At 40.9% G+C, this 23,517-nt stretch overlaps 1 protein-coding gene across 4 annotated transcripts; it reads right to left on the bottom strand.

The window, feature by feature from the left end:
* Positions 1 to 78: 78 nt before the first annotated feature.
* MFSD11 (major facilitator superfamily domain containing 11) lies at positions 79 to 23,196 on the bottom strand. 4 transcript variants are annotated; one of them, XM_082371211.1, is made up of 14 exons: positions 23,112 to 23,196; positions 22,658 to 22,827; positions 22,099 to 22,154; positions 20,486 to 20,593; positions 19,489 to 19,568; positions 19,270 to 19,366; positions 18,159 to 18,217; positions 17,463 to 17,607; positions 13,865 to 13,905; positions 8,161 to 8,226; positions 6,547 to 6,672; positions 1,967 to 2,141; positions 1,352 to 1,487; positions 79 to 595 (listed from the first exon to the last, which is right to left on the bottom strand). In XM_082371211.1, exons 2-14 carry the CDS (start codon positions 22,751 to 22,753, stop codon positions 431 to 433), a joined length of 1,350 nt encoding a protein of 449 aa, XP_082227337.1. In that variant the 5' UTR covers positions 22,754 to 22,827; positions 23,112 to 23,196; the 3' UTR covers positions 79 to 430. The 4 variants fall into 4 exon arrangements, with proteins under 4 accessions (XP_082227337.1, XP_082227336.1, XP_082227338.1 ...); XM_082371210.1 differs by lacking the exon at positions 23,112 to 23,196 and having other exon boundaries at positions 22,658 to 23,105; XM_082371212.1 differs by lacking the exons at positions 18,159 to 18,217; positions 22,099 to 22,154; positions 22,658 to 22,827; positions 23,112 to 23,196 and having other exon boundaries at positions 20,486 to 20,544.
* Between the last annotated feature and the right edge of the window lie 321 nt (positions 23,197 to 23,517).

The following is a 23,517-nucleotide window of genomic DNA, read 5'->3' as shown; positions in this document are numbered from 1 at the left end:
CGTGTGGGGTGGCATATGCTCCCTTTTATTACATAGTAACACATACGCCATACCCAGCAAGAGTCTTTATATGACATATGGCCTAGTAGTTTCAATCAAAGCATGATCGTTCAAAGAGAACAGGGGGAGAAGAAAACACTTACACATTTATAACATGATCACAAGGAACGCGAGACAGACGAACTGAAAAACAACATCTTTGAACAATCATAATCGACAGTACAAGTCTCCCTTATTCCACCAGTTTTAAACAACTAACATCTGTAAACTTGAATACCAACTCTGGCAGATTTAGCAGTCTTAAATCTCTGATTTTCCATCCTAAACATCCTCCAATGTACTGTGAAGATGAGAGCGGGCCTCCTGCACCAAGCCCTACCGCCCAGCCGAGCTGTCTGAGGAGGCAGCCTCCTCTCGCGGGCACCCTTCATCAAATACTTCGGTAGTCAGAGCCCCGGGCTACAATGGCAGCAGCTTCCCACTCCACAGTGAAGAAGGAAACAGTTCCAAAAAACCCAAACATCACCATGACCAGGAGTTGCCAGTGAAGGAGAAGGTAGTTACTGTAGAAAAATGCCACGGCTGCGCAAATGGACTAAAAATAAACAAGACAAAACAGATCACAAAATGCACACAGGTGACCCAGCCGCTCCACAAAGGGCCCCACCGCTCTCTGACCCCAGGCTTCCTGTGCCTTGCACTGCTCCCTGCTCTTTCTGCATCTAGATGGCACTTCCTTGGTCACTAGCTCACAAACATGCACCACAAACTCCTGCTGAGAGCTGGGAACAATCAAGTAAGCTATTATTCAAAATAGTATTTTGTAAAAAACAGGAGTTACAAAATAATGTGCATGAACAGTGAGAAACACTCTTGTTATATGTGTATACTATGAATTCTGGTATCTAAGGAAGTCTGAGCCACAGAGAGACCAGAACATAAAATCTCTTATACAAGTGACGGGGCAAAAAAGATCACACTACTCACTGCTTCCTAACTCTAATCACAAATCCTTTTATATATATATATATATATATATATATATATATATATATATATATATATATATATATATATATTTATTTATTTATTTATTTTTTTTTTTTTTTTTTTTTTTTTTTTTTTTTTTTGCCACGCCATGCAGCATGTGGGACCTTAGTTCCTTGACCAGGGATCAAACCTGCGCCCCCCGCATTGGAAGTGCAGAGTCTTAACCACTGGACCTCCAGGGAAGTCCCACAAATCCTTTTAAAGGTTGTCCTTGACTTTCATTTAAGAAACATTAAGAAAACAAAGTTAAAGCACTAAAAAAATAGACCCTGCTTTAAACACAATCTGAAGAAGAGGTTACCTGCACAAATTTAAAGACTGCAAAGGCTGGTGCACTGTCTTCAGAATAGAGAAAACCTAGAATACTAAGCAGCTGGGTATTGAAGCAGCTGTCTCCAAGACCCAACAGGAAGCTGCAGAAGATGGCAACTTCTTTGCTGAATAAAACAAAATTAATTTAGAGTGAGCATTAACAATACTTGTTAGAGTTGATTAAAATGTAAAAACAACTCACCCACAAAAGCATTTTACTTTCAAGTTTTAAACACTATGAAACAAGTATGAATAAATACTGGAATTTACAAAGTCAGAATTTACGCTCGAACGCACTCACCTTCGCAGTCTAGCAAACTCTGGTCTACTAACTATTGGGGAAGCAAACACTGTGTGCGGGGCAGAGCTGCTCTTGGACTGTGGATCTAGACATAAACACTCACATCTACAGTGACTTTTGAGAGTTGAGTGCAATAAAATGACACCCTCAAAACTCCTGTGGACACTGTGAGAGAACTGGGTGGCCGGCCCAGCGGGCAGATCAGCCCTTGCTCCTCCTTGCTCTTCCTCGGGGCCCAAACTTCTAGAGATTTCACTGGAAATCTCACTGGAAATTTCACTGGAAAAAGGAGAGTCACTGTACCTGGGTTTGATGTAAGCACTGCTATCAGTTCCTTCAACAGGAGCAATAGGGGCATCCCCAGGCATGTTGAGAAATATTAAATAAAAAGCTATAAAATGCACCAGGATGCCCAACAGCACGACCGGATTCCTACCAAAACGGTTATTCTTGCTCAGCAGGCCGAAGAGGCTGCCACCTACAAAATCAATGAAGTAGAGACCAGAAAAACCCAAGGCCAAGTTAATATTATCAAAATCTTAGCTCTTTGAAAAAATAAATTAAACGGACAAACCAATAGCTAATTTAATCAAAAAAGAAAGAAAGAAAGAAGGCACAAATATAGAAAATAAGAAACAACTGTTGAAACAGAGCTATTAACAGAGCCCCAGGCTACAATGGCAACAGCTTCCCACTCCACAGTGAAGAAGGAAACAGTTCCAAAAAACCCAAACATCACCATGACCGGGAGCTGCCAATGAAGGAGAAGGTAGTTACTGTAGAAAAATGCCACGGCAATGGACTAAAAATAAACAAAACAAAACAGATCACAAAATGCACACAGGTGACCCCCACCCCCCCACCCCCGCCAAAAAAAAGTACCAAAAATATGACACAATGGTTTTGAAGATGCAGATTATCAGGCGACAAAGGGCAGTGATCTTTGAGAGACAGGAAACAAATGAGGTGAGGCCCACACCTGCCCCAGCTGACTGAGAGGCTGTGGGCTGCAGGGAGGGAAAGGGAGAAGAGGAGGGAAGGCAGGTGGAGGCCCGCAGCCTCCCTGAGTTGAGGAGACAGAGCTGAGAGTCTGGAGAGATAAGGTGCCTGAGTTCCCAAGACAGAGTATAAGAAAGGACAGCTGATCAGCACAGGACGTGAGTAAATTAGCAGAGGCCTGGAAAGAACCTTCCAAGAGGATTAGAGGTATTAGTGCCCTGCCCTGGGCAGGGAAGAGTGCCTGGTCCCACCAGCCAGACTGGAAATCTTATTATTCACGGGCACTGGGTGTACACAGAAGGGTCTTCCCTCAAGGGTGAGGGATAATTAGCCCTAGTCTGAGCACTACTCTGATCCCGTCCAACAAATTTTAAAAGCAAGACCTAAAAAAAATCATACTGTTTCCAAGTAAATGAACCACATCCAAGAACAAAGCTCAAGAACATTAACAGGAATACAAAAAACATCCTGCACCCAACAAGGTACAGTTCACAATGGCTAGTATCCACAACATTACCAGGCATGCAAAGAAACAGGAAAACAGGACCCATCATAGGTAGACAAATCAGTCAAACACAGAGTTATCACATGACCCAGCAATTCTAGTGCTGGGTTTACATACAAGAGAAATGAAAACATAAGCTCACACAAAAAGTATACACAAATGTTCACAGCAGCATTATTCATAACGGCCAAAAAGTGAAAACAACCCCAATGTCTGTGACATGATAAATGGATAAATAAAATGTAGTAGATCCATACAACTAAATATTATTTGGTAATAAAAAGGAATGAAGTAAAAAATAAAGAAAGAAAAAGAAAAAGAAATGAAGTACTGATATATGCTACACCATGGAAAAATCTTGAAAACACTGTGCTAAGTGAAAGAAGCCAGACACAAGAGACCATATATATAGTATGATTCCATTTACACAAGATGTCCAGAATAAACAAATCTATAGAGAAAGTAGATTAGCAGTTTCCTGGAGAAGGGTGATGAAAATGTTCTATAATTAGATTACAGTGATAGCTGTACAACCCTGTGAATATACTAAAAAACACTGATCTGTATACTTTAAATGGGTGAACCATACGTCATGTGAATTATATCTCGATAAAGTTGTAAAGAAAAAAAAAACAACAACAACACTACCCCAGAACAGTTGCAGATGTCAGAATGAGCAAAGACATTAAAATAATTACTGTAACTGTATTAACATGCTCAAACACACACACACACACACGCCAGGTGTTGGCCATAAATTAGGGGAGGGGTACCGGTGCCCTGTTAGGAACCGGGCCCCACAGCAGGAGGGGAGCAGCAGGCCAGCCGCTTCATCTGTATTTACAGCCGCTCCCCACAGCTCGCATTACTGCCTGAGCTCCGCCTCTTGTCAGGTCAGCGGCAGCATTAGATTCTCATAGGAGCATGAGCCCTACTGTGAACTGCGCATTCGAGGGATCTGGGTTGCGTGCTCCTTATGAGAATCTAATGCCTGATGATCTGAGGTGGAGCTGAGGCGGTGATGCCAGCGCTGGGGAGCGGCTGCAAATCCAGATCATCATTAGCAGAGAGGTCTGTCTGCACAGAGACCATAATAAATCAGTTGCTTGAAGACTCATGTCAAAACCCTATCAGTGAGTGGCACGTGACAATTAAGCTGCATCTTACGGAGTAGACTGGACATAAGCAACACACATCAGGTGCCACTGTCTCCCATCACCCCCAATGGGACCATCGAGTTGCAGGAAAACAAGCTCAGGGCTCCCATTGATTCCGCATTATGGTAAGTTGTGTAATTATTTCATTATATATTACAATGTAATAATAATAGAAATAAAGTGCACAGTAAATGTAATGTGCTTGAATTATCCCGAAACCATCCCCCCACCCCCCCATCCATGGAAAAATTGTCTTCCGTGAAACTGGTTCTTGGTGCCAAAAAGGTTGGGGACCGCTGAATTAGAGAACAAAAATACACCAAAGTCTGCTTTCTCCATAGTGTTTATCGCTGTCTGACATTCTAAGTTTCTGATGTTTTTTATCGTCTGTGTTCTTCCCCAAGAATATAAGCTCCATGTTTTGTTCATACAATGGATTCACAACAAATATTTGTTGAATTGGTAAGTTCCTCATATGTGACACAACACCCAATATACTGCAAGTATTGAACAGATCATTGCTGAATAAGGAATACCTGGTGGTATAATAAAAAGAGATTTGGTCTTTGCCTTGTCCTCTTCTCCTCTCCACTTTCTGGCATGGAGCTCTTAAAACCCTAGGAATTTCTCAGCGAAAGGAATGTCTCTAGTTATCTTAACTAATCCCTTCCAACGACACCAGAGTTTATGATGATGAGGTGATCCTTGAGGGGGTCTGGAGGTGGCCCTAGATAGTCAGGATGGGGGCTGGTTGTCAGAAGGACCCAGCCTTGATTAGAGGGTTGGAACTTTCAGCCCCACCCCCCAATCTCAGGGGAGGGGAGAGGGGGGTAGAAACTGAGTCCAATCACCAATGGTGGATGATTTAATCAACCATGTGACATAATGAGATCTCCATAAATCCCTACAAAACAGGTTTGGGAGAGCTTCCTGGTGATGACTGCATCCACATGATGGGAGGGTGCCACGCCCAGACTCCATGGGGACAGAGCTTCCTACACTAGGGGCCCTTCTGGACTTTGCCCTATGTACCTCTTCATCTGGCTGTTCATTTGCATCTTTTATAATAAACTTTAACAGTAAGTATAGCATTTTCCAGGGGTGTTGTGGGAACCCTTGAATGTGTAGCCAAGCTGGACAGAAGGGAAGGCAGCCTGGGACCCAGGACTTAACGACTGATGTCTCAAGTGAGGTTGGTCTTGCAGGACTGCACCCTTGAACCTGTGGAGTCCGATGCTAACTCCAGGAGTGTCAGAATTGAACTGTATTGTTGCACATCCAGCTGGTGTCAGAGATTCAGAGAATAAGAAATTCAGGAATTCTAAAGATGCAGATGTAGAGAATGGACTTGAGGACACGGGGAGGGGGAAGGGTAAGCTGGGATGAAGTGAGAGAGTGGCATGGACATATATACACTACCAAATGTAAAACAGATAGCTAGTGGGAAGCAGCCGCATAGCACAGGGAGATCAGCTCAGTGCTTTGTGACCACCTAGAGGGGTGGGATAGGGAGGGTGGGAGGGAGACGCAAGAGGGAGGAGATATGGGGATATATGTACAGCTGATTCACTTTGTTATAAAGCAGAAACTAAGACACTAAAAAAAAAAAAAAAAAAAAATTCAGGAATTCTAATACACCTTCCCGAAGTATTTTAAGAGGAAAAGCTGGGGGCTTCCCTGGTGGTGCAGTGGTTGAGAATCTGCCTGCCAATGCAGGGGCCATGGGTTCGATCCCTGGTCTGGGAAGATCCCACATGCCGCGGAGCAACTAGGCCCGTGAGCCACAACTACTGAGCCTGCGCGTCTGGAGCCTGTGCCCCGCAACAAGAGAGGCCGCGACAGTGAAAGGCTCGCGCACCGCGATGAAGAGTGGCCCCCGCTTGCCGCAACTAGAGAAAGCCCTCGCACAGAAACGAAGACCCAACACAGCCAAAAATAAATTAATTAATTAATTAATTTAAAAAAAACATTTAAAAAAAAAAAAAAAAGAGGAAAAGCTGGGAGAGACCATATGTTTTCTTACTTATGGCTTTGTCTTGAATTATTTGGCAAATGTTTTGTAATTTAGTTTTAGAACAGTGATAATAAAAAAAAAAAAAACAAAGACATACCCATTTGTATAAAAGCAAGGCAACAGAAATTCAAGGACAGAGAGGTGAAGTACATTTAAAATTTCTATAACAAACTGATTTAGTGCAAGAACTTTTTTTTTTTAAACCAACCTAAAATTTCTCCAATGCCAATGAAAATGCCAGAAAGTCCAATGAGGCTTTTCTCTTCTGTTCCAAATTTATTTATAGCGCCGATACAGGTTCCATATACACCAGAGAAGAAAGTCAATTCCAGACCTTTAGAAAAAAATGAGATTTAAATTACAGTTGTCCCTAGGTATCAAAATCCACAGATGCTCAAGTCCCATAGTCAGCCCCCATATCCAAGACTCTGCAGCCTCAGATTCAACCAACCATGGATTGGGAAGCACTGGATTTAGTATTGAAAAAAATGCACAGTCTCCCTTTCCTGGTTTTTCTTCATGTCTAGTAGTATTTGAGCTATACATGCATAAAACAAAATTCACACAGGCTGAAACGTTACTCCCCAAGCACAGCATAATTTTACGTGACATAACTGATGACATGGAATTAGCCACAAGATGGCAGTTGTCACATATTTCAGATAAAAGCATACAACTCAAATAAGTGAAGACATCCTTATGTTAAAAATGGTCACTCTACACAGACAGAGGATGAACAGAGAACATAATTAACATAAACTTCTAACAGCAAAACTAAAGTGCCCATTATCCTTATTAATAGCTTCCCAAGGGAACAGGGATATACATTTGTAAGACCAATACCTACTATCCACTTTTGCTTAAAGTCAAAAGTTTTAATTAAACACATTGTCCTAGGAAAAGAAATTCAAAAAATTCGGGTAGAAAATTAGAGCAAATAAGTAGAAGACCTGATTCCCTAATGCTACAAAACCTTAACTGAATTTTGAGGATGTTTAATATTTATTCTGTTTGACCTAAAAATAAGACATTTATACCGATGAGGCACATACAGTTGAACCTTGGACAACACGGGTTTGAACTGTGTGGGTCCATATAGACTACAGGATCCACAGCTGGTTCAATCTGCAGATGAGGAAGCACGGACACAAAGAGCTGACTAAAGTTATATGAAGATTTTAACTGCGGGGGAGGTCAGCACCCCTAATCCATCTCTTCATTGCTCAAGGGTCAAGTGTAAAGGCAAAAGTAATAATTGGCACATTAGAGCAATTTTTACAAGGAAACAGATTTCCTTAAGACCTAAGAGTATTCCACCTATTATCATATCACATTATCACTGTAAGCCACAGAACTCATTCCATTTCATTAAAAATTATCTTAATTCATGCCAAGTTACACAGATTTACTCATGATTATTTTCTGTGGTGTTCTATTTTGCCCTAAAATCACTGGTTGGGATGAACCAGGCCTCCCAATTTTCAAACTCTTGTGTAGAATCCTCCCACACTGAATTTGGGCTGGCCCTATGATTTGCTTTCACCAGTGTGGGAGGGGGTCACATAGCTGCTGAGACACAAGGAGAAATCTGAGACCCAGCTAGCATCAGACCCCTTCAGACACGCAAATGAAACTTCCTTGGAAGTTTTAGCCTCAGCCACCCTTTAACAGCAGCCACAAGAGACCCCGAGACCATCAGAAAAACCATTTAGCTGAGACCAGTCAATGCACAGAATTGTGAGAAAGTAACACAGTTGCTGTTTTCAACCCTTACTGTAATTATGCAGCCACAGAAAACCAAAACCATAATTAATCCCATTACCTGTATAAGCAGTTGTAACGCTAAGAAGGAGCATCTCCTTGGTGACACATAACTTAAGAGACTTTTCTATAAAAAAGGAAAAAAAAATTTAGGAGTACTTAACTAGATTTTAATCAATCAAACAAAAATTCTAAAACATTCATTCAACCAAAACACCTCTTGTCAATAATGCCAATAAACAAATACATTGGGACAGAGGTTAATGATTCAGATCAAAATGGTTAAGGTATGAACTAAATCTGCCCTATAAAAAAAATGTTGATTTCAACTGTGTAAATATAGTCTAGAGTTGTGTTTTCTCTAACACATTCTTCAGCTCTCATGAAAACAAACAAAACATGAAACAGAGAAAAGAAATAGAACCAAACAAAACAACAGAATATTTCAACAGACTTGATTAAAGGCTAGGCTATTAAGAGTCAGCAGTTGGCAAAGTGCTGACTTCCCTAAGGAACGGTCACAGGGCAGCTTTAACACTGGACTCTAGGTCAGAATCAGCAGCGGAGCTCTTTGACCACCAGAAGCTGGGATGCCGCTTCCTGAGATTCTCTCTCTGGATCTGAGGACTGAAACTTCAGTTCTGCCTATTTGTTTCTGATCCCCTTAATGTTTATTTTTATGTTGTTCAACTTAGTTGAAATCTGCAATGGAAAATGCGTTTCTAAAAACTGCATGCACATTTTAACTTTTTTGAACCTGCTCACATTTCATAATTTAAGGCCACTTATCTAGGATCCTAAACTAATAGCGGATCCAGATTTTTTAAAAAGGTGGGGGGGGAAACAAAACCAAAATCCACCCCAAATCAGAACCAGCCTGGAAATAAATGAAAGTTCTCCAGTCAAACAGAGACATTATTTGGTGCGGCCAGCTCTGCAGCAGGAGCGCTCAGGCCTCAGTTCAGCCCTGGAGGCGGTGGTGTGGCCCCTACAGCTCATGCTTGGCCTGAGGATCCAGATTTTAGTTCCTATTCAACGGATGACTAGGAAACTCACATAAATCACAAACACTCTGTCCTGAATTTCTCCATATACAAAAGAGGATAGTTTTTTTTTTCTTCTCTAATTTCAGTAAAATAAAGTGAAACTAAAAGCAATAAGACATTTTTACCAATCATTTTCATATACTTCCAGAAAAAAAAACATGATCAATAAAGTTTAAAACAATATTTTTAATTAAAAACATTACATTAGCAAAGCGTATCTGCTTTTGACTAATCAGAAGATTTAGCTAACAAAAAGAAATTTTAAAACGTAATCTAGTATGATGCTATAATGGTGAATTCATGTCATTATACATTTGTCCAAACCCATAAAATGGACAACACCAAGAGTGAACCCTAACGTATGTAATCTATGGACTCTAGGTGATAATGATGTGTCACTGTAGGTCCACTGATTGTAACAAGTGTACCACTATGGTGGGGGACAATGATAATGGAGAAGGTTATGCGTGGGTGAGGGCAGGGCATATATGGGAAATCTCTGTATCTTCTTCTCAATTTTGCTGTGAACCTAAAACTTCTCTAAAAAATCGTTTATCAAAAAAAAAAAAAAAAAAAAAACCCAATATAATCTATTTGCAGAAATCAACAAACTGATCCTAAAATTCATATGCAAATTCAAGGGACCAATAATAGCCAAAACAATCCTGAAAAAGAACAAAGCTGAAAATTCATGCTTTCCAATTTCCAAATTTACAATAATCAACACAGCATTGTACTGGCATAAGGATAGGCATATATCTAGAAATAAACTCTTATATTCACAGTCAATTGATTTTCAACAAGGGTGCCAACACAATTCAATGGGAGAAAGAATAGTCTTTCCAGCAAATGGTGCTAGGACAACTGATCTCCACGTGCAAAAGAATGAAGTTGGACTCCTACATCCCAACATCCATAAAAATTAACTCAAAATGGATCACAGACCAAAATGTAAAAGCTAAAACTAAAGAAGTCTTAGAAAAAAATACAGGAGTAAATCTTTGTGACCTGGAGTTAGGCAAAGCCTTCTAGGACACCAAAAGCACACACAACAAAAGATAAAATAGCTAAATCAGACTTCATCAAAAATTTAAAACTTCTGTGATTCAAAAGATACCATCAAGAAAATGAAAAATCAACCCAAAGTCGGGGAACTAAGATCCCACGAGCAGCATGGCGTGGCCAAACTAATAATAATAATTATTTTTTTAACTTAATTTTGGCCACACACACAGGGACTGAACCTGGGCCATGGCAGTGAAAGCACCAAATCCTAACCACTAGACCACCAGGGAACTCCCTGAATAGGTTCTAAAACTGATTGTGGTGACAGTTGCACAACTCTGTGAATATACTAAAAACCACTGAATTATACACTTTAAATGGGTGAACTGTATACTATGAACCACATCTCAATAAAGTTATTCTATTAAGGAAAATAACTATAATCTAACACCTTAATGGGTCTCTTCCCAGACTTTCTCTATGCTTTTTTTTATTAAAAAGAAATTCCACTATTTATACTATTTTATAATTTATTTTCACATAACAAACATTTTCTAATATTCGTAGTGATCATTTTAATGGCTACAGTAATCTATTGGATAGATGGCTTGTAGTTGAATATTTAAATTATTTCCGGGCTTCCCTGGTGGCACAGTGGTTGAGAATCTGCCTGCTAATGCAGGGGGCACGGGTTCGAGCCCTGGTCTGGGAAGATCCCACATGCCGCGGAGCAACTAGGCCCATGAGCCACAACTACTGAGCCTGCGCGTCTGGAGCCTGTGCTCCGCAACAAGAGAGGCCGCGATAGTGAGAGGCCCGCGCACCGCGATGAAGAGTGGCCCCCGCTCGCCGCAACTAGAGAAAGCCCTCGCACAGAAACGAAGACCCAACACAGCCAAAAATAAATAAATAAATTAATAAATAATAAATTTATTAAAAAAATAAATAAATAAATAAATAAATAAATAAATTATTTCCATTTCTCACTAATATAAACAGTAGTTAAATCTTGGCCAAAATTCTTAATTATTTCCTGAAGATAATCCTATTAGTGGAATTACTGGGGTAAAGGTATAAACATTTTTAAGGCTTTTGATACTTACTGACAAATCATTCTTCAGAAAGTAATACAAGGGCTTCCCTGGTGGCGCAGTGGTTGAGAATCTGCCTGCCAATGCAGGGGACACGGGTTCGAGCCCTGGTCTGGGAAGATCCCACATGCCGCGGAGCAACTAGGCCCGTGAGCCACAACTACTGAGCCTACGCGTCTGGAGCCTGTGCTCCGCAACAAGAGAGGCCGCGATAGTGAGAGGCCCGCGCACCACGATGAAGAGTGGCCCCCACTTGCCGCAACTAGAGAAAGCCCTCGCACAGAAACAAAGACCCAACACAGCCATAAATAAATTAATTAATTAATTTAAAAAAAAAAAAAAAAAGAAAGTAATACAAGTGTGTATTTTTAGCGTTGTGGTCTTAGGCATGTACCTATGCCCCATATACTAGGAATTATTTATCTTTTGAAATTTGATAGAAAACTTAATTTGCATTTCTTATACTTAGCTTATAATAATTCTTTGTTTATAAAATAACTATTTTCTACTGGAGTGTTTATGCTTTTCTTATTGGTTCATAACTATCATATACTGTAAATATTTTCCCTGCCATTTTAACTCATTAGATTTTGAGAAACTGAAATTTTATATTTTAGGTAACCAAAGAGCTTTCTTTTTTTTGTTAATTTAATATTATTTTTAAAATTTATTTATTTATTAATTTATTTATCTTTGGCTGCACTGGGTCTTTGTTGCTGTGCACAGGCTTTCTCTAGTTGCGGCGAGTGCGGGCTACTCTTCATTGTGGTGTGCAGGCTTCTCATTGCAGTGGCTTCTCTTGTTGCAGAGCACGGGCTCTAGGCGCGCAGGCTTCAGTAGTTGTGGCTTACGGGCTCTAGAGCACAGGCTCAGTAGTTGTGGCGCACGGGCTCTAGAGCACAGGCTCAGTAGTTGTGGCGCACGGGCTTAGTTGCTCTGCGGCATGTGGGATCTTCCCAGACCAGGGCTCGAACCCGTGTCCCCTGCATTGGCAGGTGGATTCTTAACCACTGCGCCACCAGGGAAGTCCCCCAAAGAGCATTCTTTTCCCTTACTGTTTGACAGACCTGCGTGAAAGGCTTTCCTCTACCAAATTAATTTCTTACAGTTACTATTACGGTTTCATTTAATCTACCTGGAATTTTAGTGTAAGACTACATTTTTTTCCATGCAGTCAGCTGTCTGGCCTTGCTTTTTAAGACTATTTTACTGTATTCCATATTCCATTGTGGGTCTAGACTTCAGTTCCACTGCTCTTTGTATTCCAATGTTTTCAAATGGATTCATAACAGGTTTTGATATTTATTAGGGAATGTTCTTTTAAAAAATTATATTGGCTACTGACAGACGTTTATTCTTCCAGATGAACTTTAGGAACCTTTCATCAGGACCAAAAAATATATTTAAGAAAATTTTATTGAAATTTTCCAGAATCGCATTAAACATATGCATTCAGCTGAGGAATTAAGTGCCTTTTAGATAAGCAAGAACCCTTTCTGTACAATACCTACTATGGCACCAACTCAAGGAATGTCATGATTAAATAATAAATGAACCACCGGCTCACAGACTAAAACGCTTGGACATTCTTTTTCCTTTCTCTCTTTGCCTTCGGCTTCCTTGCCGCCTCATAACGTCACATTGCTCCCTAGCTGCCAGGAACCATCACCTAAATTTAAATTTTCTTGCCCTATAGCACCTCATATGCCTTGTCTTTTTTGGCCGCTGCCTTCTTTCTCTCCATTCAAACCTGACAGCCCAGTTTCTTATTACTACCGAACCCTACACCAAGTAACCAACCAGCTCCGTGATAAAAGGCATGAGGCCCTAACTGCGTTAGTGTCTCATTTTACAGAGAAGTTGAGGCAAAGTTTGTACAACTGCCTAGGAAGGACATCCTGAGTCTGGTTAATATCAAGAGACATCCAGAGAGGGGTTCAGTAATAGAGCAGGGGGGCTGCATCAAGCCTCACCAAGGCTGGACGAACCATCCCACAAGCCTGAAGCTCATCAGCCTCCCTCTGCCTGACTCCATGTTCACCAAAGAAGCCAACGTGGCTTTCTAGGCCTCTGATAACAAGAAAGGAATGCCCTGTTTGACCTTGGGTAAACGATTTCTCTAAGCCTCAGTTTTCTCTTCTATAAAATGGAGATAATAATACGTGTGTGTTACATGATACTCACAGAATTGTCGTGAGAACAAAAGAAAATAAAGCACATCAAGAGGTTTAGTCAGGAAGAACCCTCAACAGATGAGCGTGATTGGCCTTACGCGCTACTGGGTCACCCCAGCTCCTGCGTTGCTCTGAGGAGTGACAAGCGATGCATGAAGAAATGGTCTGTGTCCTCACTTCCTCGGGTAAACTCCTAACCCTCTGCCTCCTCCTCCTCAGGCCCCCCTCACACACGTGCTCAGGTAGGGCACGGAATTATCCTCTATCCCTCACACCCCCCACGTTACAGAGATACTTATTGAGAAGACTAGCATATTTCAGAGCGGCACACCTGGAAACATGAAAATACTGGGGTATCGTCAATCCGAAGTTACCAGGGAAAGGGGGAAAGGCAAATGCTGAAGTTGTTCCTGAACAGTTCCTGCATTTCAGATACAGAAAATACTTACTAAATGCATCTACTGCCTTTGTCATATTGTTCTGGGCAGACCTGAAAAGATAAAAAGAAGAAAGTTTTTCCCCTGAAAATGGAGAAAGAGAACAAAAATACTATCACATTTTCATTTAAATCTGTAAAAGCTCTGTCCTCTACGTGGTCTGGCAAACACTTTCAGTGGCCTCAACGCTCCCTGCTCCAGGGTGTCCCTTCATGACCCAGGTCCTTGCTTCAGAGAATGATATGGTTAAAGTGTCACCTGGGTGGCTCTTTATTAACCGTGGAGCACAATTCTCTCACATTAAATTTATGGCACAGAGTCTTGCATGTCTTTTTCACAAATGATACTTCAGGCAGGACAGAAATCTCCTCTACGCTGTTTCCAAACTGTAAAAATAATTTGTGAGGGCTCAATCTTCCACCACTCCAACTATGTAAAAACTACTCTGTGGTTCTTCAGTGTTAGAACTCTTGAAAAGCATCGCCATCATTGGCGGTACGGGGTTGGGTGCGATATCATCTATGGGTTAAAAACGTGGGCTTTGAGGCTGAGTCCTGCTTTGCCACTTATTAGTTGTGTGGTTTTAGACAAGTGACTTCATTTCTCTTTCATTTCCTCATTTATAAAACAGGGACACTATCACTTACCTGTAAGAATTAATTGAGATAAAATAACTTAAGTGTAACTATTTATAAGGTTAGGGTAAGAAAGTTTTTAAGACATTACATTTCTTACCCTACCAGCCAAGTCTACTCCTCCTAGATCTTTAAAGGATATCATTTACAAACAAACTGAAAAAAACAAGAACAACAAAAAACAAACCTAAAGGAGATCTAGTTGACTTAAATAAATAAATTACTAACACAAAAAAGGTAGTTATCTTCTAACCAACAGGAAAACTTTTTCCCCCACCATAAAAACTCATGCCTTCCCTGGAAGCAAATACTATGTAAATGCCATTTAATGACAGTAGCCTCATCTAGTACTTGGACAGGATCAGGTGTGGATTATACTATTTCACATTCAAGGCCCCAAATAAGTAGAAACTGATTTGTACTCTACAGACTATTAAAATATAATCAACTCAGCTACTATCAGCTGCAAATCATTCAAAGTGGATTCCACAAAGTGGAATCCTTTAAAATCAGATCCTACTTACTTCCTCAGCAGCTTCTAATCACACCAAGAATAAAATCCAAACTCCTGCTGTATCCTTATGTAATCAACTCTCTGTCTGCTGCACTACTCTCACAGTACACTCCTACTTGCACTGTGAGAGGCCCAGGGGCCTCTGGCATTCCTGGTGCCCACCACACCCCTTTCCACCCCTGGCATCTGCTGCAATGGCCATCAGTAGATCTTCACACCTTCTCACCTCCCAGCTCTCCACCACCTCCCCCTTTCTCACTGCCTTCTAGCACTTACTCTGCTACTTTCTTACAGGGTATCATCTACCAGCCCCTCTACAATTAAGTTACATAAAAACAAGGAATTCTCTGTCTTGTTCATTACTCCTTCCCTCCCCTTTAGAAGATGGCTGGCACATGGTGCTATTTACAGAATAAAGACACAAGTTTCAAGTTTGGAAGACAATTCAGAAACAGAGAATGCTAAAAAAGGCTAAGTGGTACCCCTCAGCATTGCACCTTATGACAGTTATATGATCCCTTGTCTATCAGAAAAGTTCCTTGAAAACAGGGACAGGTTGTATTTATCTTCACAGCACCAACACCTAACGTTTGCTGAATGAATGGGTGTTTAATTTTTGTTGAATTTGTGGCATTCATCTTCATAGACCCCTTCTCCAATATCCATTGGTTTGTGCTTAAAAAAATATGTACATGGTACATACACACATAAATGTATACTTATATAAACACGTCTTTTTTGCTCTGAACAGTGCAAATTTTGAATGCTTAATGATCCTATGACTGGAGAATTTTATGCCCTTTTTGGGCTTTAAAAAGGCAGCACAGAAAGTTCGATGCAAAATTTTTAACAATAGATAAAATGCTTATAAGGCAAGCTTCACAATTTTATCAATTCACAAAGCAAATCAAGAGTGGCAAAGATTTCTCATTCCCCTTTCTTCAAATCTAGATGATAACCTGCAGAGAAATCATCTGTGATGTTTCAATCAGTTTTACTTATAATTGAAATAGGTCCCTGCTTCTGGTGGCAGGGTCTGGGGAAGGGGAGGAAGGAGCCATGTCTTGCCTCGAAGGTGGCAAGAAGCAGCCCCTGAAGCAGCCCAAGAACCAGGAAAAGGAGATGGATGAGGAAGATAAGACATTTAAGCAGAAACAGAGAGAGGAGGCCTCAGAGAAGGGCCCCTGGCCAGAGGTGGAATTAAGAAATATGGCCAGGGCTTCCCTGGTGGCGCAGTGGTTGAGAATCTGCCTGCCAATGCAGGGGACACGGGTTCGAGCCCTGGTCTGGGAAGATCCCACATGCCGCAGAGCAGCTGGGCCCGTGAGCCACAACTACTGAGCCTGCGCGTCTGGAGCCTGTGCTCCGCAACAAGAGAGACCGCGATAGTGAGAGGCCCGTGCACCGCGATGAAGAGTGGCCCCCGCTTGCCACAACTAGAGAAAGCTCTCGCACAGAAACAAAGACCCAACACAGCCATAAATAAATAAATAAATAATTTTTTTTAAAAAAAGAAATATGGCCAAAAGTAAACTGTTCTTTGTGCCTGAGGCAATGATGGTCCTTAATTCCATTCCTGTTTAACCATCTGGATTTCCCAGTCATAACATCTGTTGCCACCTACAGCTAGAATGAAGTGTTGTTTTGGAGCCTATTGTACATTTAAAAATAAACTTTTTTGGGACTTCCCTGGCAGTCCAGTGGTTAAGACTCCGCGCTTCCACTGCAGGGGGCGCGGGTTCCATCCCTGGTCAGGGAACTAAGATCCTGTGTGCCGTGCAGCTCGGCCAAAACAAAAAACAACAACAACAAAAAGTTTTGTTAAAAAAAAATAAAAGAAATAAAAGAAAAGAAATATGCTCAAGGTAATTCACAATTTTTAGAAAAACAGGACTATGTAATTGTTTCCCAGTAGGGACTACATCGGGGGAAACTACCTGCACAGGTTAGTGCAAAATCCAGAGCATGGGTATAACCACGGCTCATCTACAATGACTGCTGATGGCCCTGCCACTCACTTGTACCACATGATCGGAAAATTTTAGGGCTGATTCCAAGAAACAGTAACTGAGGATTGTTTTCTATATAACTTTACGAGCCTATATCCTCACACATTAAAACACATGAGATGTCTGCTGAATTGAATGAGGAAACCGAGGCGTAGAGAAACTCAGGGGAACATTGCTACTGTCCACGGTCACACAGCTGGTGACCTGGGATTACACTTAAATCCCCCACAAACCTTTTCACTACCTTCCCCGCCTCTGTCTACCTTCCTTTCCCTTCCTCCTCCCTGACAGCTCCCCTTCATCTTCTTTCTCTGCTTATTTGCTTTAAAACTTTTCCCTCATGTCTGCCCAGCACTGGATTATCAGTTAGGGCTATAAAAGGCTGGTAATTCCTAGACTAGACCTACTCAAAATATAGTTTAAAATAGAAAGGAATGTTTCCAACTTCTTACTCGTTGACATCCAGGTCCTGGTCATCAGAAGATTCATCTTCTCCCAGGACATTTTCAGAATCTGGCTTCCGAATGAGAAAGAAGAGAACTGTCCCCACAAGGCTAATCACTGTCAGGGCAATAAACACTGTCCTTCGGTCACTCTCTAGGGAGAAAAAAAAAAGACGAAAGTAGATAGTACTGGCCATACAAACAATTCCAGAGTTAGTATTATGTTCAGTACTATGTTTGTTTATGACCATCAACACACTTTGTCATTAAATTTTACTTTACTGCATCAGTAAAAATCTAGGACAAGGAGAAAAATAAGATACATCCCCCTTTGTCTTTCAGTCAGAGAAATACTAATAAGCCAAAAGAAAAACAGCACAAGAACTTAATCATACTCTTTTAATCAAAGAAGGGAACAGACAAAACAACTGAATTAAAAAAAGTCTTCTGACAACTGACTAGTCTCCTCACACAGAACATAACCTTCTCCCACACTTTGAGATGCTGCTTGAAGCGCAGTCATAAACTGTAGTCTTAGTATAATAACATAATCCAAGGGAAAAGATTACTAAAAGCTGAAATCTGAGAGGACTTAGGGTACCACGGTTCACTAGAACAATTTGAACAAAGCAATATGGGGTATTTTCGTGGAACAGCTATTTTGCTTTGAACTTGTCTGAATAAAGCACAGTGAATAAAACAAACCTGATATTTGAGTTTTCCCTTGCCAAGCAAAATATATGTAGAGATTTCCAAAGAACAAGCTGGGGGAAGAAAAGGAGGGAGAGGATATTGGGAAGTTATTTTCATATTTATGGGTTTTGAAATAATTTTTCCATTACCTGTAAAAGAAGAGAAAGAGAGGCCTACATAATTAAAGAAGTTCTCTACCTGCCCTAAGTCATTTAAAAACATCAACTTCACCCTCTTTCTGAAAAACTCAACTGAGCCTGATGGAACTGTCTCCTTCCACATGAGAGAAGCCTGATTCAGACCGTCCTCCAAAGACCTGACTCACTGTGAAACATGTGACTTATTGAACTTCTGGAAATGACTCCTTGGAAACACGTTTACCCTACCTCTAAAATCCTATATTTTAAAGAATCAGTGAAAAAAACAATCTATGATTTAGTTATCTGCATCTAATCAGATACTTTATTTAGTATTTTCCTAGGGAAGAAATCATTCACTTACACTCCAGTTTCAGAATATACAATCTCTTAAGACACCGTCTGCATTTGTTAAGACTTATCATGGCCAAAATTTTAGGCGTTTAGGATTCATGAGGGTAAATCCTCAGGACAGATTCCATGACAGAATGACTGTTGTTGCTTTTTACTTAGGAAATATATAATATGCTGTGTCGTTATAGAGTTAGTCTCACTTTAGAAATTTAATTGTTAACAGCTGTCAGGTGGTATAGCTGGGTGGGAAGGACATGGCCTTTGGAATCCAGATGATTGGATCAGTTAACTTTTAACTAAGCCTTTGTTATCTCATCTGTAGAATGGAGCTAATACCTTCTTATCGCAGGGGGTTGTGAGGATTATTGAAATTCAAGAGCCCAGTAGTACCTAAAGTATAGCAGGTGCTAAGTACATTATGGTTAATATTATTTTCCATTTGCTAGTCATAAATTCCAACGAGGTAGGTCCATGCATTTTTAAGTAATCCCATAAAATTTTAAATCTCCATCGCATGTACCTAGGAACTTAACTCACGTAACAAGAAGATCTGAGTTTTCAACACAACTAGGGTCTAAAAAATGGTGTGACAAAAAGAATGATAGGAAAGATTGAGCCATAAGGATTATTACCTAGATTGTAAGAGTGCCCAGAAAATTCCACTGTTTCTCCCAATAGTGTGCTCATCTGAATTTATTGTCAGGCAGTTTCCTTGTGCTGTCCAAAGTACTAAAATTCAAACCAAAAGTTTATCAAGGGAATGAAATCATTTAGCTTTATATATTAAACATATAAACAATACTCTTAGATAAAACCCGGAAAATAGGGAAAAAAAACATCAAAATACTTACCAGCAGCTGCAATTCCAATGAAAACAGAGGCTGTGTAGAAGGACCAAGTGAAAGGCTGGATAAAAACGGCAATGTACATGCTAAAATATAACAGGTCAACGTATTATAGTCAAACAATACCTGAAACAGAATGTCAATTATGCCTTCTAGGAATCAATTCTGAGGGATCTCTTCTTTTAAAATTCAGCCTGTAGGATTTCCCTGGTGGCACTGCCACCTGGTCCAGGAAGATCCCACATGCCGCAGAGCAACTAAGCCCATGAGCCACAACTACTGAAGCCCGCACACCTAGAACTCTCTAGAGCCTGGAGGCACAACTACTGAGCCCACGCGCCGCAACTACTGAAGCCCGCGCGCCTAGAGCCCGTGCTCCACAACAAGAGAAGCCACCGTGAGAAACCCGTGCACCACAATGAAGAGTAGCCTCTGCTCGCCACAACTAGAGAAAGCCTGCGTGCAGCAAGGAAGACCCAACACAGCCAAAAAAAAAAGAAAAGAAAAGAAAAAAATTCAACCTGTAAAGGGCTTCTCTGGTATTGGAAAAAAGGGGACAAATGTGACCTGTCCATTTCTTAACTTACTATTTCAAATTTGTGAACTGAGACATTGAACAAAGGTCTGCAATTGGCCTCTGCCAACAGCTCAGTACACAGTGGGACTGCAGTTCTATAGCCCAGAAGAAAAGTTCAGTTATTTCGTTTTAATTCCCATCAGTCAACTTGATACAAAATAAGATTATTTCATGAGTTCTTTTCAACTCTTGTAGAAAAAGGTTTTTGGATACTATTTTTATTGGTGGTAAAATGAAAGCAAATATACACAAATTCCATCACATTAAAACAATGGTATCCCTGAGTGTCACGTAGAGAACCAAATCCCTAAAATACTTCCTATAATCTATTCAATCCGAGTCAGCAAGTTCTTGTTAAAAGTTTACTATGTGCTTGAAAGAAGCTGAAGGTGTTCTAATTAAATGAAAGAAAATTGGACTACTCACCTGTAAAATAAACCACTAGCAAACATAGAGAGTTGAGGTCCTACAATGGCAACCACTGACGGTGTAATCAAATTTGAAGCAGAGAACACTCCATAAATAATTGCCATGCTGCACACGTAACACACAAAAGGAAAAAAACAACACTCTTGAAACAGTCTCAAAAGATCACTTTTTCAAACCTACTTAGTCTATAGTTTATTTTGCAATAAGTACTCCCATTCTTTAGTCAGAATTTATAATTATATCCTTACACTGAATGTCATATTAAAGTTTTCACTTGTACAAAACATTGAAGTCTTGTCAAATGTTTCTTTGAATCAGTCTGCCTTAGACAAAATGGTTTTTAATGTACCAGTAAATTATAATAGCAGCTAACACAGCTCTAAGAAAAACATATTATTATCCTCATTTTATGGAAAAGAAAACTGAAACACAGAGGGGTAAGTAACTTGTCAAAAGTCCAGCTGGATAGCTGGTCAGTGGTGGAGCCAGAATCCCATATCTGGTAATCTGATTCCAGAGGCCCTAGTCAACCAATCTGGTCTACAAATTTAGCCTACAACTCCTGGCAACGGCATGAAATTTCACTGCTATAAATAATCACATAGTTATAACTTGCTTAAACCAGAATTTATTTAACTCAACCTAACGGTCTCACTTGAACATTATTCAGCTACTGTAGACCTGGCCCCAGTATGTATGTCTTGTAGCAAAGTGTGCCTAAAATCATTTCAAGAGTCATTTATAAGCCACTATTTATAAATCCAAGTAAATTATTCTTTGGCTTTTATGAATCTCTCAAATATCAAATGTCCTTTCATTTGTTCTTTACAGTATACATGAAGACAAAACATTACAAAAAATTGTGGTATTATTATTAATCACTTGAAAAAATGGACATTAGCATCCTTTTACTCTCAATTATCATATATAAGGTCAGATTTAGGTTAGGTAACACAGAACCAAATAAGAAGAGTTGGGGGGTTAGGGGGGAAGGGGTTGGCCGCAATCTAGTATTTAACCATAGAGAAAGTAAGAAATTTGTTAGTGTTTACATACAGGTATGTATTACATTCCCAACTTCAACCACAACGTACTAGTGACTTATGAAGCTCTTTTCACTTCATTTTCTCCATCTGTAAAATTGGCACTAAACACCTTAACAAAAAGCTAAAAGCTCCTGATGACAATATATTAATAATTACAAAATCACAAAAACAGGAAGACTAAATATTTCGACAGTCATATAAAACATCCTCTGTTTAGGATTTGGAAGATGTAATTATGACAATACCTGAGTACTTATTAAATGCCAGCCACTGTGCGAAGCGCTTTACACGCATTGATCTGAGCAAGGAAACTGGGCTCATAGAAGCAACTTCCTAAGATATCGCAGTAATTAAGTTTTGAAGCCAGTATTTCAAACCCAGTGTCTAATTCTATATGAAACCTAAACTCATCACCTTCATCCTATTATGTTCTCCTAAACAGTCTAGATACAGAAAAGAAAAAAAAATCACTAATAATCTAATTACAACACGTTGTCTGTGATTTTGATGAAATTAAGCAACATCTGTGATATAAAAAGTAAAACCAATCATACAGTACAATACCTGGTATAGCCACTGCCGTGAAAATCTGTGCTATTTAAGCTCCTGATGACAGTTTGCTGTGTGGAAGATAAAACTAATCAATAAAAACGTTTTGTAATTGCCCTCACCCCAGAAAGTCGCTCTCCAAATACTAGGAATAAAGTAAAAATTCAAGATGCCGAATACTTAATAGTGAAATTCTAACACGAGAGAAGAGAATGGACTACAGAACAGAAGGCAAACCAATGAGAGGCGGGGGGGGGGGGAAGGGTGAAGACCATCTGTAACCAGGCCTTAGGTTTCTTCCCTCAACTCTCCAAGTACTAATGTAGTCCTTAATATAAATAAAAAATAAAATAAATGGGTCAGCATACAAATCCCAAATAAAGTAAGAGAAATAAACGACCCCAACAAGAAACGTCTGCCACATGAAATCAAACCTAATCATGGAAAACGAGGAAGCGTAGGTGACAAAATAAAAGGTGCAACTTAAGCGCATTATTAGACATAACGTTGATTATCATTTTTGGAATGCATTATGATAAGCACTTCAAAGGAGGAAGATCAAATTCCAACTCACCGCTACATTTCCACAAGTTTGAAAGGCGGTGAACATAAACATAAAGGCAATTCCTAAAATAATGATGTTGAAAAGCTTTTTAGATTCCGGGGACATTTTGGCTCAACTCTGCCAAACGGTCGGCAGCAGCAGAGTGCAGTCAGCTCTCCTCGGGGGAACCCACTGCAATCCTGGGAAAAGAAATGAGATGGTGAGAGGAGGAGGCAGATCCAGGAGCAGGGCAGCCAAGGTGTCAACTTCCAGGTCTTGGAATAGAATGCCGGGCTTAGGGTGAAGTTCTCCCCACGGGAATAGTTAGGACATTCCTAGGACACGATCCAAGTAGGGAAGAGCCCAACACCCGGAGAAGCGCCAAGAACGTTGTAGCTGCAACTTCAGGGGCCCGAGAGGGGGATTAGGGCCAAGGGCCAGAGGCAGCGGCCAGCACGGCCCCGCCCTCCCTGCCCTGACTCACCGCAGGTCAGGCGACCCGGTCACCTGACCGCAGCCGCGGCACCGGCCGCTGGGCCTGCTGGGAAATGTAGTCCTGGGCGACCCGGGACGCGCAAGCGCGCCGCTAAGGCTCCCTCACCCGCTCCAGGGGAGCGGGGCCGACCTCGTGGGCTCCGGCAAGGGGTTGGGGCGGGGGGTGTGCTAAAAAGCGGAACCCAGCGAAGGAGACAGGAACTGCGGAAGGGGGCCTGCAGACGCGGTCTGAGGAGGCCGGAAACACAGAGGGGAAAGGTGAAGGAGTATGCCCCACGACAGAGGCGGGGCGGACGTCCGAGCAGAAAAGCTGCGTGGAGCTTAGAAATTGGCATGAAAAGAAGGCGGAGCCCAGTAGGGGAGCACCTCCCTTTCCTGCCGTCACTGCGCGCTTC

Source organism: Balaenoptera borealis (assembly GCF_965194805.1).
Source record: "Balaenoptera borealis genome assembly, chromosome: 20".
Lineage (NCBI taxonomy): Eukaryota > Metazoa > Chordata > Mammalia > Artiodactyla > Balaenopteridae > Balaenoptera > Balaenoptera borealis.
This window is presented reverse-complemented; position numbering and strand designations above follow the sequence as displayed.

Bases quoted from the DNA above. Each gene is read 5' to 3' on its own strand.
- MFSD11 (XM_082371211.1), bottom strand. From the start codon at position 22,753: ATGTCCCCGGAATCTAAAAAGCTTTTCAACATCATTATTTTAGGAATT. The intron at 18,218-19,269 runs GTAATAATCCTT...TTCTTCCCCCAG, and splicing joins TGGGCACTCTTACAATCTAG to CTTGTTCTTTGGAAATCTCT. The intron at 8,227-13,864 runs GTAAGTATTTTC...CCTTTTTTATAG, and splicing joins AAAGGCAGTAGATGCATTTA to AAAAGTCTCTTAAGTTATGT.